Here is a 14358-nt window from a genome sequence, read left to right on the forward strand (position 1 = left end):
ATTTTTCAGTTGAGGGCCTGTGTGAAGGAATCAATGCTGGGCTAGTGGATGTTTCAGTCTGGGTTGGGTTGTGCTCCAATGGCTACCCACAAGGTGATGCTTCTACTGGTTGGAACTCAGTATCACGGTTGATAATCGAGGAGATGCCAAAATAGTTTTTTCCAGAAACCGAAAAACCATTCTTGATCTATCAGTACAATCTGAATAAAAACTGTTAACTTTCATCAAAATCTGTGTGAAATTTCTTAAGTACATTTTCTGGAAACCTTAAAACATACAGTAAATTTTAAAATAAATATAAAATTCCTTTTACCAAATGATGAAGAAGATTAACAGTTGTACTTTGTGCCTGAACTTTAAGGGGGAAATACAAGTGAGATTAGATTATGTGGGATAATTTTCATGTGGGAGATGACTCTGTTGCCTATCATACATCTGATTTTTATTAACATGCATAGTAAATGGATTATTGGATATAATTCACAGTCATTTTGTTAATCTTTGGTTTAATTTGAACAAAATGTACTCTGAACTTATTTTAAGTATTGTTAGAAAAGCGTAAAGACTTGCACAGTCCAAAGATGTGCAAGTTAGAGGGATTGGCAATGGTTACACGGACAGAGTACCAGGGTGGGTCTGGGGTAGGATGATCTTTGGAGAGTTGTTATGAACTTGATGGGCCAAAGGGCCTGCTTGCACACTGTAGGGATTCTACGATTTCATGGCATAGTTGTAACATTTGTAGAAGACTAATTAAAATACTGGATTTTCCTTATATTTAAAAAACCTGGAAGATGTGAAGTAACAAATTTACTGAAAGACAAAGGCTTACCAAAGTCAGGCTGGATATGCAAGTTTTGTTGAATTAACTAGAGATTTGATGACAATACAAGTAGTGGTTTAAATATTAAGATTTATTCTACATGAACCTGTTCATACATCCTAAATATGTGTACTTGATTCAAAAGAATTATCCAATAGTGCATTTAACTCTTACTCAGATGAGACCAGGAATGAAATTACTATTTTAGGCAGGAAAACGCCTCAATGTATGAACTCTTAAAATAATAATTTCGAAGATGAAAGCCACCCGTAACGGATTGAAAAGCAACCATCAAGCTACTCATTTATTTCGACTCTCTCGTTTCATTCTTTTGTAACTTAAAAGTAATTACACAGGCTGAAAATTAACTTCTTTATTTAGTTCTACCACTTAGTAGAAAGTTCACTATATTATTTAGATTTAGCAAGATTATATTAGTTTCATGTACAGGCTTGTACATTTTCCAGAACACTATACATAAATTTTTTCCATTTAATCATAATTAACTTAATAATTTAAGCAAACATATAAATCCCCATTAAGAGTGCATTATTATACCAAATGCACTTTATTACAAAAGACCATTGCAAGAATACAAAATAGACTTTCAATTGAATTCAACATCAATTGCTGTGTAATTTGCTGATTATAGTTTCTAGAAATTGGATCCTTTAAGAAGTAAAACATTAAACATTAATCATTTTACCCAGTGATAACATCTGATACTCAGAAATTTACCTCTGGAATTTGAGGGATGGACAATCAATGCCAGTGACACCTACCCATCTCATGAATGAAAGAAATTGAACTTCTAACAATATCTGCCAGCTATGTAGATTTAAACAATATGAAATGAAATAAATATTATTTTAAGACTAGTATTTAAAAATACTACTACAGCTTGGGCGAGGGGTGGGAAATACAGTGGGCAGTTGAAAATGTTATCGAGACAGCATTTGATCTCGTTCTCAAGCTTGCAGTTTTGTTTGGTGAAATGATAAGCCTGTGATTCAAATGCTGACGAAACAGTCCAAAAGTTCAGGATTGACGGAAGCTAAGTAAAAATTGAGATACATTCTCATATACCAGAAATGTAATGCAACATGCAGGTGTCACTTTAAGCACATTTGGAACAACTCCTTTATAAAATCCATGAACTCCTTCATTCCTGAAAAAGAAAGTGGTAATTTTCAATTTCAAAGTTACACACTGGTATGTAAACCTTCCATTTTCTTCGAAGAAATTATTTGAATTACAACACAAAAACACTATAAAACTTAATTTAACATCCAGGGTGTTCTTCCTGTTACATTCTTAATGTTGAAGGTTAACATCAGGTACTCCAAGTTTCTTGACTTTCCTGATCAGAGTCAAAAATGCCTGTAGTTCTTCGGAACCAATTAGAAACTCTTCTAGGAGATAGTTAGAACTGCTGATGCTGGAGTCAGAGATAACATGGTGTGGAACTGGAGGAACATAGCAAACCAGGGGGCCTGACCCAAAACATCAAATTTCCTGCTCCACTGATGCTGCTTGGCCTGGTGTTCCTCCAGCTCCACATGTGTTATCTCTAGAATCTTTTCTATCAATTTTTGCTGTTATGGAGGCAAAAAACAGTTCTCAATGTAATCAGGCATATCACACAGACAGCAAATAATATCATCAATTAATCTGATGTTAAATGAAGGAGAAATGTTAGGAAATCAAGATAGTGTCTGTAAAATCCAATTGAGCCAATCAAGTAGCTGATTACAACATTACAAACCAGAAGAACTACAAATGCTGCAAGATGTCAGTTCTGTGGAAGGGTCACTCCATTCAAAACACTAACTCTGATTTCTCTCCACAGATGCTACTAGACCTGATTAGATTTTCCAGAAATTTCTGTTTTTGTTTCTGATTATAGCATTCTCTTGAGGGACTTCAAATTTAACCACAGAATTACTGCCAGATTCTTCTGATCACCTGCCTTAACTTTGGAAGATTGTCTAAAGCACATCTTAACAATGGTGTTTCACCTCCAATCTAAAGTCACTTTCAGGCAAAGAGATTGAAAAACCCTTGCAGAAATTGTACTCGCGTATATTATGCAGTCGACCCATGCCAAATTGAAGCAGTGGAAGTAAAGAAGCTAAGTGCTCCATGAGAAAATTGTTAATCCAAGTCGATATGCTTGCTATATGATCAGCAGTTATACAAGCTCCAAAAGATCCCTTTGATTGACTTACCACAAGTGTTAAAAATATGTATTTACATACAGATGCATTAACACAAATGAAAGTTTAAAGGCACTCTTACCCCCAGCAATCCAATCTGATAAACAACTGCTACCTTAACCCTACATTATTCACATCTTTTCAAAGTGGTGGGCTGTGCTGCTGGATATTAAATATTCCCTTGAGAAAGGGGCTTGTTTTAGGTTCTCTCAATTATCCTGCACTACAAAGGAACAGTTGGGTTTCAGGTATTTCTGTATTTCTCAGGAACTGGGATCGGAATTATCAATAAAATATGCATAGCTCAGTCCTAGCGGTAAGTAAGCAGAGTGTCTGTGATTGCCACTCCTCAGAACATTTGGGCTACTGTCTTTGGCATACAGCACAAAATATTCATCAAATTCAATGAATTTCTTTAGCTCAGAGATTCTGGTCTCTGGATAGTTGCAGACTAGATGTACCCTGAAAGAGAGGCATCAAGATACCTTGGTAATTACATCATCTACATATATTTCACCTCTTCAAAAAATTAAAAGTTGCTCAGACATGAATTCCCCTAAAACAATGCTAACTGTTTTGATTAATCCCTCCCTCCCCAAATACAGATTAATTCTGCCACTCACAATTGCTTCAGGTGCAATGACTATGCAGTAGTTGACCAGGATGTTTAAACTGGGGGTACTGACCCACCTGCCAACTCTACCTGCCCTCATCCACCCACCTTTTCTACCAACCTGCTCCCTTTCCCGCTCTCTCTCAGTAGCTGTCAACATGGTTTTGAGACCATTAACAAGGGGGTATGGTTTGTGTCACTACATTTTGGTGCTGCCTAGGTAGTTTGCTGGATTGCATCTGCTGTGGTGCATCCTGCATCTGAAGTCCAACTAAAAAATTCTGGGAAGGCAAATACGTGATACTTAAACCTGATCCGGATCAGAAATTGGGATTCCAATGCAGATCAGACCAATTCCTTCCAGCAGATTTGTTAGCTATGCCTGCCAACATTCAATTTCAATTTATTTGGGACAGATCCAATCTCACCCACTGAAATCATCCCATCCTCAAACAATATTTTTTCCCATTCTTTATTATTTTTCTCCATCGCTAACCTAAATCTTATGATACTATGACAACTGCACCCGAAACACTTCTCCTTTCACCTGATCCCCACCTCATTTCTCAAAACAAGTCCAATGACATCTCTTTTCTCATTCAACTTGAAAAATACTGATCAAGAATATTCTTCTAGCACATGGTGGAATCTCTTGCTCTCTCTGTCCTTTACTGTGTTACTTTCTATGTCTACGTTAGGATAGTTTAATTATTGGATAATTTTTGCACCTCTCAATTTCTTTGCCAATTTGCTTCTTTATTTTGTTCCCATCGGCTGGAATGTTTAGGGGGAGGATTTCAGATTGTAGGCCCCAAACAATTATAAAAGATGGGTAAAGGAAAGGAAAATTTAGAAAATAAATTTGTTTACCATTATTCCACTAAATTAAGCTTCCAGGGATATATGCTGCATATATTTGGTTTAACAATCTTATCTTCCAGACAATGCATTTATCACTGGCAAAAGGAACAGTACAGCACAACCTTGAAGACAACATAATATAGAAGTACAGTTTTATTCAGTCTTTATGACTTTACCTCCATGTTCTCCCTATAGCATTCATGACTCCAGAATACTGGGTATGCTGATCCTGCAGCCGAGCACGCACTACTTGATATGGATATGTTGCTGTTACGGCGAAAACTTTGGATAATGCTGCCATTGTTACGTATTCTATGGGATTCTGAGTGAGACGTGGTGAACAAAAACAGAAGTGTTACATTTATTATAAAACTGATACAGGGGCCTATGATACCTTATATCATTTCAATTAATTGAATGCTTTAGAATACTCATGATTTAACTAGGGTTCTAGTTAGTTTCAGATTTTTTAAAACTCTTCTTTTAATCAATTGCATATCAGGAGTGGACATTGACAATTCAGGTGCAGATGAAGGAAATCAGAATACCTGGTGGATTCTGACTTCTGCAGCTGAATTGCTATTAAGCTTCCAATCAGACAAAGTTTACTTACAATGCAAGGATATCACAAAGCCTGGAGTTAGCAACCAGTTAGTTACTTCTTTAGTTGGATTTTAGATAGGAAAGCCAGCTACCAAAGGAAAGAATAAAACAAGGAATTGAGGATGTTGATGATCTGAAACAAGAACTAAAACTGCTAGTAAAACTGAGCAGTTTGGCAGTGTCTTTGCGGGAAAATAGTTAACATTCCAAGTCAAGTAACTGTTCTTCAGACTGGATTCTGAAGAAGGGTCACTGGGCTGGAGATGTTAGAACTCTTGTTTTCTCACCAAAAAGGGATGAAAATGCTGAAAAACTCTACTTTAAACATCTTGTATTTACAATCCTCATCCTTTATAATGTACACTTTTAGCTCAGCCAGCAGATATGCTAATATTTTTAATACTATTTAAGAATCAATTACAATAGGGTGCTGTAATGAATAAGCATTTACTTTGCTCTTATCAATTTTAAAGGCGAATTAAAGTACCTTAGATGAGATTCTGAATGCAAATACTAGCAAATAGATGACATTTTTGCAAATATGCCAATTTTCATAAATTTTTTTGAGGGTGATGCAATTTCTAAACTTTACTTAATATTGTGAGTGAAATCAAAGTTTTCTCAGGCAATCCAAAACCTGAGTTATTTCTTGTTCCAGTGCACCTGTGCATAGAATTTTAAAGAAGGACTATTTCAATAGAAAAGTCATTGGTAGACTTTAATTATGAAATCGAGTAGGTGTAATGTCAATAATATTGTACATAACATGATGCTGAAAACACTGAAAAATAGTTTTGTTTCTATCAAGTAACAAAACTATTTTGCAAAACAGTCAACTGGAGGGGATATTGGGCTCAAATTCGAAAGTTTCTGACAACTGACCTCAAACTCAGAACCTTGAATTTTGGTTGAATGAGATCAGTTTGTGACCATCAAGGAGAATAAACAAAAAGGCACTCAGAAAATGTAAATCTAATGTGCTTGAAAGAAAATCATGGCTTGTGTAATTTAATAAATAAACCAGCTGAAAAATGAAATTACAACACATTACAAAATAGTCTAAATGAAACTGCTGATAGAGCAGAAACCATTAGTTCTGGAACAGTGCCCAAAATGTGTTTTCCCTTTCTTGCAGGCTCACCTTGAGATTTTCTTTGCTTTATGTTTGATGTTCAGAAATACTTTTTCATCGTCACTAACTCCTTTATTATTATATGACACAGCCATGTAGTAATATTATCTTCTGTATTTGCATTGACATGAGGTAATTGAACTCGTAGGGAAGAATTAGAAGAATTCATAAACATCCTGAACTGCCAATTAAATATAAGCTGCAACACACAAGGAAAACATTAATTTCCTAGAAGCCACAGCATTTAAATTGGCATTAGCTAACAGGCGTAAAACACTGAGACAGGGATTACTCTATTGGAAAAATACCTCTTCAGCTCACCACACCCGCACCAATCTAAAACAAAAACCTAACTATTCTAAGGTAGTAGGGGAACTGCAGGTATTGGAGAATCTGAGTTGTAGAATCTGAAGGTGTAGAGCTAGATGAACACAGCAGGCCAAGCAGCATCAGAGGAGCAGGAAAGCTGACGTTTCAGGCTTAGACATCCAGCACCCTGTTATCCCTAACTATTCTTTTCCCATTTTTCAGCACTTAATCCATTGTCTTGAATGCCTTGGCATCACAAGTGCACATTAAATACTTCTTAAATGTTATGAGGGTTTCTGCCTCTACCACCCTTACAGGCAGTGAGTTCCAGATTCTGACTGAACCATTACCTTCTGCTTCCAGCCATGCAACCAGTTGTGGATCTAATTTACCAAAGTTCTTTGGATTCCATGAGCTCCAACCTTTGCTATCAACCTCCCACACAGGGCCTTATCAAAAGCCTTGGTGAAGTCTAAGGAAATTACATCAAACACTGCTTTTATCTACATATATTTCACCTCTTCAAAAAATTAAAATTGGTCAGATATGAACTCCCCTAACAAAACCATGCTGACTTTTCTTGATTAATCCCTTGCTCCCCAAATACAGATTAATTCTGCCTCTCACAATTGCTTTCAGTAGTGGATGTGAGTTTGCTTGCTGAGCTGGAAGGTTCATTTTCAGACATTTCGTCACCACTTTGGGCAATGTCATCAGTGAGCCTCCGGTGAAGTGCTGGTGTTATGTCCCACTTTCTATTTATCTGTTTAGGTTTCCTTGGGTTGGTGATGTCATTTCCTGTTCTTTTTCTCAGAGGATGGTAGATAGGCTCCAAATCAATGTGTTTGTTGATGGAGTTCCGTTTGGAATGCCATGCTTCTAGGAATTCTCATGCGTGTCCCTGTTTGGCTTGTCCGAGGATGGACGTGTTGTCCCAATCAAAGTGGTGTCCTTCCTCATCTGTATGTAAGGATACTAGTGATAGTGGATCATGTCTTTTTGTGGCTAGTTGATGTTCGTGTATCCTGGTGGCTAGCTTTCTGCCTGTTTGTTGATTTGGAGCCTATGTGCTTGTTGATGAACATTTCGGAAATAACTGCCAGACTACTCAGACCTCTTGGCATCACGGTAGCCCACAAACCCACCAACACACTAAAACAGCAGCTAATGAACTTAAAAGACCCTATACAGACAACAAGCAAATCAAACATCATCTACAAAAGACCTTGCGAGAACTGTGACAGACACTACACGACAAACTGGCAGAAAGCTAGCCACCAGGATACACGAACATCAACTAGCCACAAAACGACTTGATCCACTATCACTAGTATCCTCACATACAGATGAGGAAGGACACCACTTTGACTGGGACAACACACCCATCCTCGGACAAGCCAAACAGGGACACGCATGAGAATTCCTAGAAGCATGGCATTCCAACCAGAACTCCATCAACAAACACATTGATTTGGAGCCAATCTACCATCCTCTGAGAAAAAGAACAGGAAATAACATCACCAACGCAGGAAATGACATCACCAACACAGGGAAACCTAAACAGATAAATAGAAAGTGAGACATAACCAGCGCTTCATCGGAGGCTCACTGACGATGTTACCTAGAATGGTAACGAAACGTCTGAGAACGAACCTTCCCGCTCAGTGAACCAGCTTTCATCCGGAACAAAATAAAGACCCACTCTTTTGTGGACCGAAAAGAGGAGAGCGCGACTGTGTTGGAGGTGGAAGGAAGACGTCGGGTTGGCTGTGCACCCTTGCAACCGGTGGATCTTAATGCTAGCTTCGGCCTAACGCTGGTTCAGGGGAGCAGCCAACCTGCAACGATGGCTGCAGTGAGTGCTCATGCCACGGGTCAGGGGGTCCGGAACACACACCGCGTTTCCGTGAAGAAGGTGGATGAAGGTGCACCTGTGGACCGCACCTTCTTCGTGAAGAGGGTCCTGTTGGACTGTTGTGGGTTCGCTGCTGCGGACATTTACTGCCTGCAGGATTTCCCCGGAGGAGGTTTTTACAATGTAACCTTCAGGAGTGCCAAGATTTGCGAGCGCTTCCTGGAGGTTTTCAAGGAGAAAGGAGGTGAGGGCCCCCTCTCTGTATTGACCGCTGTCCCGCTGTTCATGATGCTGGTGCAGAGGAGCTGAATGGTGACTGTACACATGTACAACCCGCATGTGCCAGCAGTTGACGTCCTGACCTTCCTTGGAAGGTACGTGAAGGTGGAAGGGGTCCTAACCAACATCATGGACCCCTTCAGGATCTGCACGAGTAAGAGGCAGGTCAAGGTGACGCTGAGGACGGGCGTGGACGGAAACATCATACACCCACCGTCCAGCTTCGCAATCGGCAGGAGCATGGGCTACCTGACCTACGCAGGGCAAGCTAGAGTCTGCCATCCCTGTGGTAGGTCAGGTCATGTGGCGGCGGACTGCAAAGCCACCATCTGCAGGAACTGCAGGGAGGAGTGACACCTTGCAAAGGATTGCCCAAGAGAAAAAGGCTGCAACCTTTGCGGGGAAGCGGGCCACATCTATAGGGCATGCCCGCGGCGGGGGACCACCTACGCCCAGGTCGCCGGCAGGGGCAATGCGGGGCAAGCCCCCCCCAGCAGGAGAGGAAGGCACCAGGGCTCTGCAAGGACCTCCCTAATGTGCAGGAGGGCCAGGTCGTGCAGGAGGGCCCAGCCCCGCAGGATGGACCCGAGGCCAGCAAAGCGCCCCTGCAGGCTCCGCTCCACCCCAACAACCCGGAGTCGATGGAGGAGGCAACAGGTGACCCAGGGGAGTGGATGATGGTCCGGAAAGCGAGGAGGAAGGCGCGCCGGCGGGCCCAGGGACCGCAACCATCAGGCGGGAAGTGGCAGCTACAGGGGGGCTATAAGAGCTCCTCTGACGAGGGAGATTCGGAGGAGGCCCGCCCAAAGCAGAAGCTAAAGATCTCAAGGGAAAAGGAAAGCAGCACCCCGCTTCCAGGCGACGGGAGGGGCCCTGAGGCTCCCTCCGACACCCAGCCACACGCCGTGGGGCTCAGGCGGGAAGGAGGAAACAGCGTGTCCCCAGCCTGACCCAGAGCCGGACTCTCCTGCCTCCGTACCCCCGATGGGGGGATGCCACCCAGAAGGCAGCACAGACGGTTTCCCGAGCCCGGAGAGCGTCCAGCAGCTAGCCCGGGCAATGGGCATGAAGAGACAGATGGAGGGGCTGGACCTTGGACTTGGGGAGGGTACTGCGGTCACTGCCCACAATGGGGGTACGGGATGTGAGCATTAATGTGCGCAGCGTCAAGTCCACCGCAAGATGTGTGTCCACATTGGCCTACCTGACCACCGTCAAGGCGGACCTCCTGCTTCTGCAGGAGTGCGGGACACCGCACCTCAGCAGGTATGGGAAATGGTCCAGCGCCTGGACCTGTGGGCCTTCAATCTGGTTGGGGGTAACGACTGTCGCTCCTCGGGCCTGGCTATTCTGCTGCAGGGGCGCAACTTCACCATCTCTCCAGTTCAGGAGGTGGTGGGGGGGTGCCTCCTAGTGGCTGATGTCACCTACAGGAACGCTCCCGAGGCTGATCAACGTGTACGCCCCAGCGGTACGGAGTGAGCGGTTGGCCGTCCTGCAGCAGCTTCCACCCCTGCTGGCTACGTCCAGGCCGGTCATCCTAGGCAGAGACTTCAACTGCATCATTGATGCAGATGGAAGATCCGGTGTGGGGACAGCAGGTGGGGGGAGTCAACTGGACGTCACATCCAGATTCCTGATGGGCACGGTGCAGGACGCCAAGCTGCTCGACGTCTTCAGCAACCCCGCAGACGGAGCGCAGCAGAGATACACCTGGTCGCAGCCAGACGGGTCTATCCGCTCAAGGATAGACTTCCTGTTTATGTCACGGGCGTTCACGTCCACCAGCGTCAAGCCAGTGTTCTTCTCTGACCACTGCCTCCTGCTGGCCGACTGTCACTTACAGGACGACCAGCAGGCCGGCAAGGGGATGTGAAAGCTCAACACGACTCTGTTGACCCCAGAGAATGTCGAGGAGCTTAAGAGTACGCTGGTTGAAGAATCGTGAAACCCCTCTGAGTCTCCAGGCGACTGGTGGGAGACGGTGAAGGAGAACATCAAGAGGTTCTTTGTCCTCAAGGGTGTTCGGAAGGCAAGAGAGAGGCGGGGAAAGCTGTCGCGACTCCAGAAAAGGGTGCAGAATCTGCTCCTTCTGCAGTTGATAGGGGTCGATGTCACGGAGGACCTCCGTGAGGGGCCAGCAAGCCTCGCTCTTTGCTGCGGAGGCCTCCAGGATAATCTTCCGGTCCAGGGTCCGCTCCGTGGAGCAGGACAAGACGCGCTCGCGTTTCTTCTTTCAAAAGGTGCACAAAGAGAGCTCTGTGCTTAGCGGGCTGAAGGAGGACGACGGCACGGTAACGTCGTCTTGGCCCGACATTTTGAGGATCAGCAGATCCTTCTATGCCGGACTGTACGACGCGAAGCCCATGGACAGCACGGCCTCTGAGTTGTTCCTGTCGTCTATCACGGAGGTCTTAGACAATGGCACGATGGAGTGGCTAGACCGGCCGATATCCCTGGACGAGCTGACCACAGCCCTCAAGTCCTTGGAGAGGAATAACACTCCCGGGAGCAACAGCTTACCGGTCGAGCTGTATTCCGCTCTGTGGGAACTGGTCAGCCAGGACCTGCTGGAGGTGTACGATAGTGCGCTTTGGGCAGGGAAAATGTGCAAGTCCATGAGGAAGAGCATCAACACCCTCATTTACAAGAGGAAGGGGGAGAGGAAAGAAATTAAGAATTGGCGTCCCATTTCATTATTGAACGTGGACTACAAAATCCTGGCCAAGGTCATAGCCAACCGGGTCAGGTCTGTCCTGGAGTCAGTGATTCACCCTGACCAAACCTGTGCTGTGCCGGGCAGGAAGATCGCTCAGAGCCTCGCACTCATCAGGGATATGATCGCCTACGTGCAGGACAGGCGGGTGGACACCTGCCTCGTCAGCCTGGACCAGGAGATGGCCTTCGACAGGGTCTCTCATGCTTACATGAGGGACGTCCTCTCCAAACTGGGGTTCGGGGAGGGCATCCACAATTGGATCCGGCTGCTCTACACCAACATCGTTAGCGCAGTCTCAATCAACGGGTGGGAATCGGACAGTTTTCCCGTCAGATCTGGAGTCAGGCAGGGCTGCCTGCTCTCTCCTGCCTTGTTTGTGTGCTGTGTGGAGCCCTTTGCTGCATCCATCAGGAAGGATGTGAGCCTGAAGGGCGTGACTATTCCAGGCAGTGGAGGCCTTCAGGTCAAGACCTCCCTGTACATGGACTATGTCGCCGTCTTCTGCACCGATCGTCGGTCGGGTGAGTAGGCTGTTGGACATCTGCGGCCATTTTGAACTGGCCTCGGGTGCCAAAGTCAATAGGGGTAAAAGCGAGGCCATGTTCTTCGGGAACTGGGACGACCGCTCCTTCATCCCCTTCACCGTCAGGACAGACTACCTGAAGGTGCTGGGTGTTTGGTTCGGTGGAGCTGGGGCGTGCACTAAGACTTGGGAGGAGCGTATCACCAAACTGAAGCAGAAGCTGGGCAGGTGGACGCTCCGGTCCCTCTTCATCGCGGCTAAGAACCTGGTTGTCAGGTGCGAGGGGCTTTCGGTACTGTTGTATGTGGCACAGGCCTGGCCTATTCCCTGGACCTGCGCCGCTGCGGTCACCCAGGCCATCTTCCACTTCATTTGGGGGTCGAGGATGGACCGGGTCCGCAGGGACACCATGTACAAAGACCTGGGAAATGGGGGAAAGGGCATACCGAATGCCACCCTCGTCCTGATGGCTACCTTTGTGTGCGGCTGCATCAAGCTGTGCGTAGATCCTCAGTACGCAAACACCAAGTGTCACTACTTACTGAGGTTCTACCTGTCCCCGGTGTTGCGAAGGATGGGCCTGGCCTTGTTGCCGCAGAATGCTCCGAGTAGTTGGACCATCCCGTATCACCTGTCCTTCACGGAGAAATTTTTGAAGGGAAACACCTTTGACCACAAGGCAGTCAGGCAGTGGTCAGCACGTAGTATCCTTGAGACCCTTCGGGAAAAGGAGAGGGTGGATCCCGTCGTGTGGTTCCCCACACAGACTGCCAAAGTCGTTTGGCAGAACGCCTCATCGCCAGAACTTTCAAACAAGCACAAGGACATTGCTTGGCTGGCGGTGAGAGGAGCTTTGCCAGTGAGATCCTTTATGTATGCCCGGAATCTCTGCCCCACCGCACACTGCCCTCGAGGTGGCTGCGGGGGGGGACGAGACTGTCGATCACCTCCTTCTGGAGTGTGCCTATGCAGAGGAGGTCTGGAGGGGGATGCAGTGGTATTTGTCGAAGTTCGTCCCGAGCAGCTCCGTAACACGGGACTCTGTGCTATACGGGCTGTTTCCCGGGACGCACATTGAGACCAACATCAACTGCGCCTGGAGGACCATCAATGAGGTGAAAGACGCTCTTTCGTCTGCCCGCAACTTGCTGGTCTGCCAGTTGAAAGAATTGACCCCGACCGAGTGTTGCAGACTGGCGCACTCCAAGGTCCAGGACTACGTGCTGAGGGATGTGCTAAAGCTTGGGGCAGGTGCCACCAAGGCGCGGTGGGGAAAGACCATTGTATGAAATCCCTCGCCCAGAATAGAAAAAAAAGGCCCTATCTGGTAACTGGGCCCAGCTGGCGCCTTCCCCAACTGGTCAGGGGGCCAACAGGGACTGTGCGGGGAGACGACTGCCCGGGTATTTTCTTTGCTTTGTTTTTTCTTTGTTTTGTTTTTGCCTTTAGTTGGTGTACGTAACCCCTGGGTAACCCGGAGTGGCTTGCATGACTGGGTAGGTGTATAAATGTTTTGTTTTTACATTCTATGAATAAAGTATATTTTTTCAAATTAATAAAAAGTGATGAAACGTCTGAAAACGAACCTTCCAGCTCAGCGAGCAAACTCACATCCAGAACCTCAACCTGAGCTACAAATCTTCTCAAAACTCGCTGCTTTCAGTAGTTTCCCCATGACTGAGGATAGACTGATTGGCCTGTAGATTCTTGGTTTATCCCTTGTTCCATTCTCAAATAATAGTATCACATTGCTTGTTCTTCAAACCTCTTCAGTGTACAAAGAGGAATTGAAATTTTTGCAAGCACACTTGCTACTTTCTCCATTGCCTCACTCAACAACGTGGGATACATTTCATCCTGCTACTTAGCTACTTTTAAGCCTGCAAACTACTCAGAACCTCCTCTCTGTCTATGCTAATTTCTTTAATCAATCACAGACCTTTTCCCTAATTTCTACACCCATTTCATCCTTCTCACTAATGAACGCCAACCAAAAGCGTTAATTTAGAATAATTTTACTTATGGCTGGCTTCAACAAGAAAGTCTTTAATGAGGCCTACGCTTTCTCCAAAATCCTTTCACATAATATTCCTTTAGGATTAGCATTTTTACTTTACCTGTCAATATCCTTTCATATCCCCTTCTAGCTGTCCTAATCTCCCTTTTATGTTCCCTCTTACAATTTTATACAAATCTAGGGCTTCTGCTGTTTTGACCCAACAGTATCTTCGATAAACTTCCCACTTTCTCTTAATCCAATACTGTGTATCACTTGATATCGTCCCAGTTGAGAACTGAGAACTAAGAAATGAGCAGAAGTTTTTTTTCTAAATAATTGCCACATTTCTACACACAAGAAGACATCACCCAAACACACCTGTTGATTGGACAAGTTACTGCATTATATTTCCATCACATACTCACA

General features: G+C 44.9%; 2 protein-coding genes across 4 annotated transcripts in view; one reads left to right on the forward strand and one right to left on the reverse strand.

The window, feature by feature from the left end:
* Window positions 1-230, forward strand: part of LOC125451509 (collagen triple helix repeat-containing protein 1-like) — a 37292-nt gene extending 37062 nt beyond the window's left edge. Inside the window, exon 4 of the mRNA XM_048528661.2 lies at window positions 10-230. Coding sequence (XP_048384618.1) covers window positions 10-155 — 146 coding nt within the window. The 3' untranslated portion in view covers window positions 156-230. The remainder of the gene's footprint in view (window positions 1-9) is intronic.
* The window catches only part of LOC125451508 (mitochondrial folate transporter/carrier-like), a 42207-nt gene that overhangs the window by 11476 nt on the left and 16373 nt on the right, over window positions 1-14358 (reverse strand). The window contains exons 6-7 of one of the 3 annotated variants that reach the window (XM_048528657.2): window positions 4690-4835; window positions 355-1991 (exon numbers count right to left, since the gene is read on the reverse strand). In XM_048528657.2, the coding sequence (XP_048384614.1) occupies window positions 1862-1991; window positions 4690-4835 (276 nt within the window). In that variant the 3' untranslated portion in view covers window positions 355-1861. The other 2 variants (XM_048528660.2, XM_048528659.2) reach the window with 2 other exon arrangements.

This window comes from Stegostoma tigrinum, chromosome 5, assembly GCF_030684315.1.
Source record: "Stegostoma tigrinum isolate sSteTig4 chromosome 5, sSteTig4.hap1, whole genome shotgun sequence".
NCBI lineage: Eukaryota > Metazoa > Chordata > Chondrichthyes > Orectolobiformes > Stegostomatidae > Stegostoma > Stegostoma tigrinum.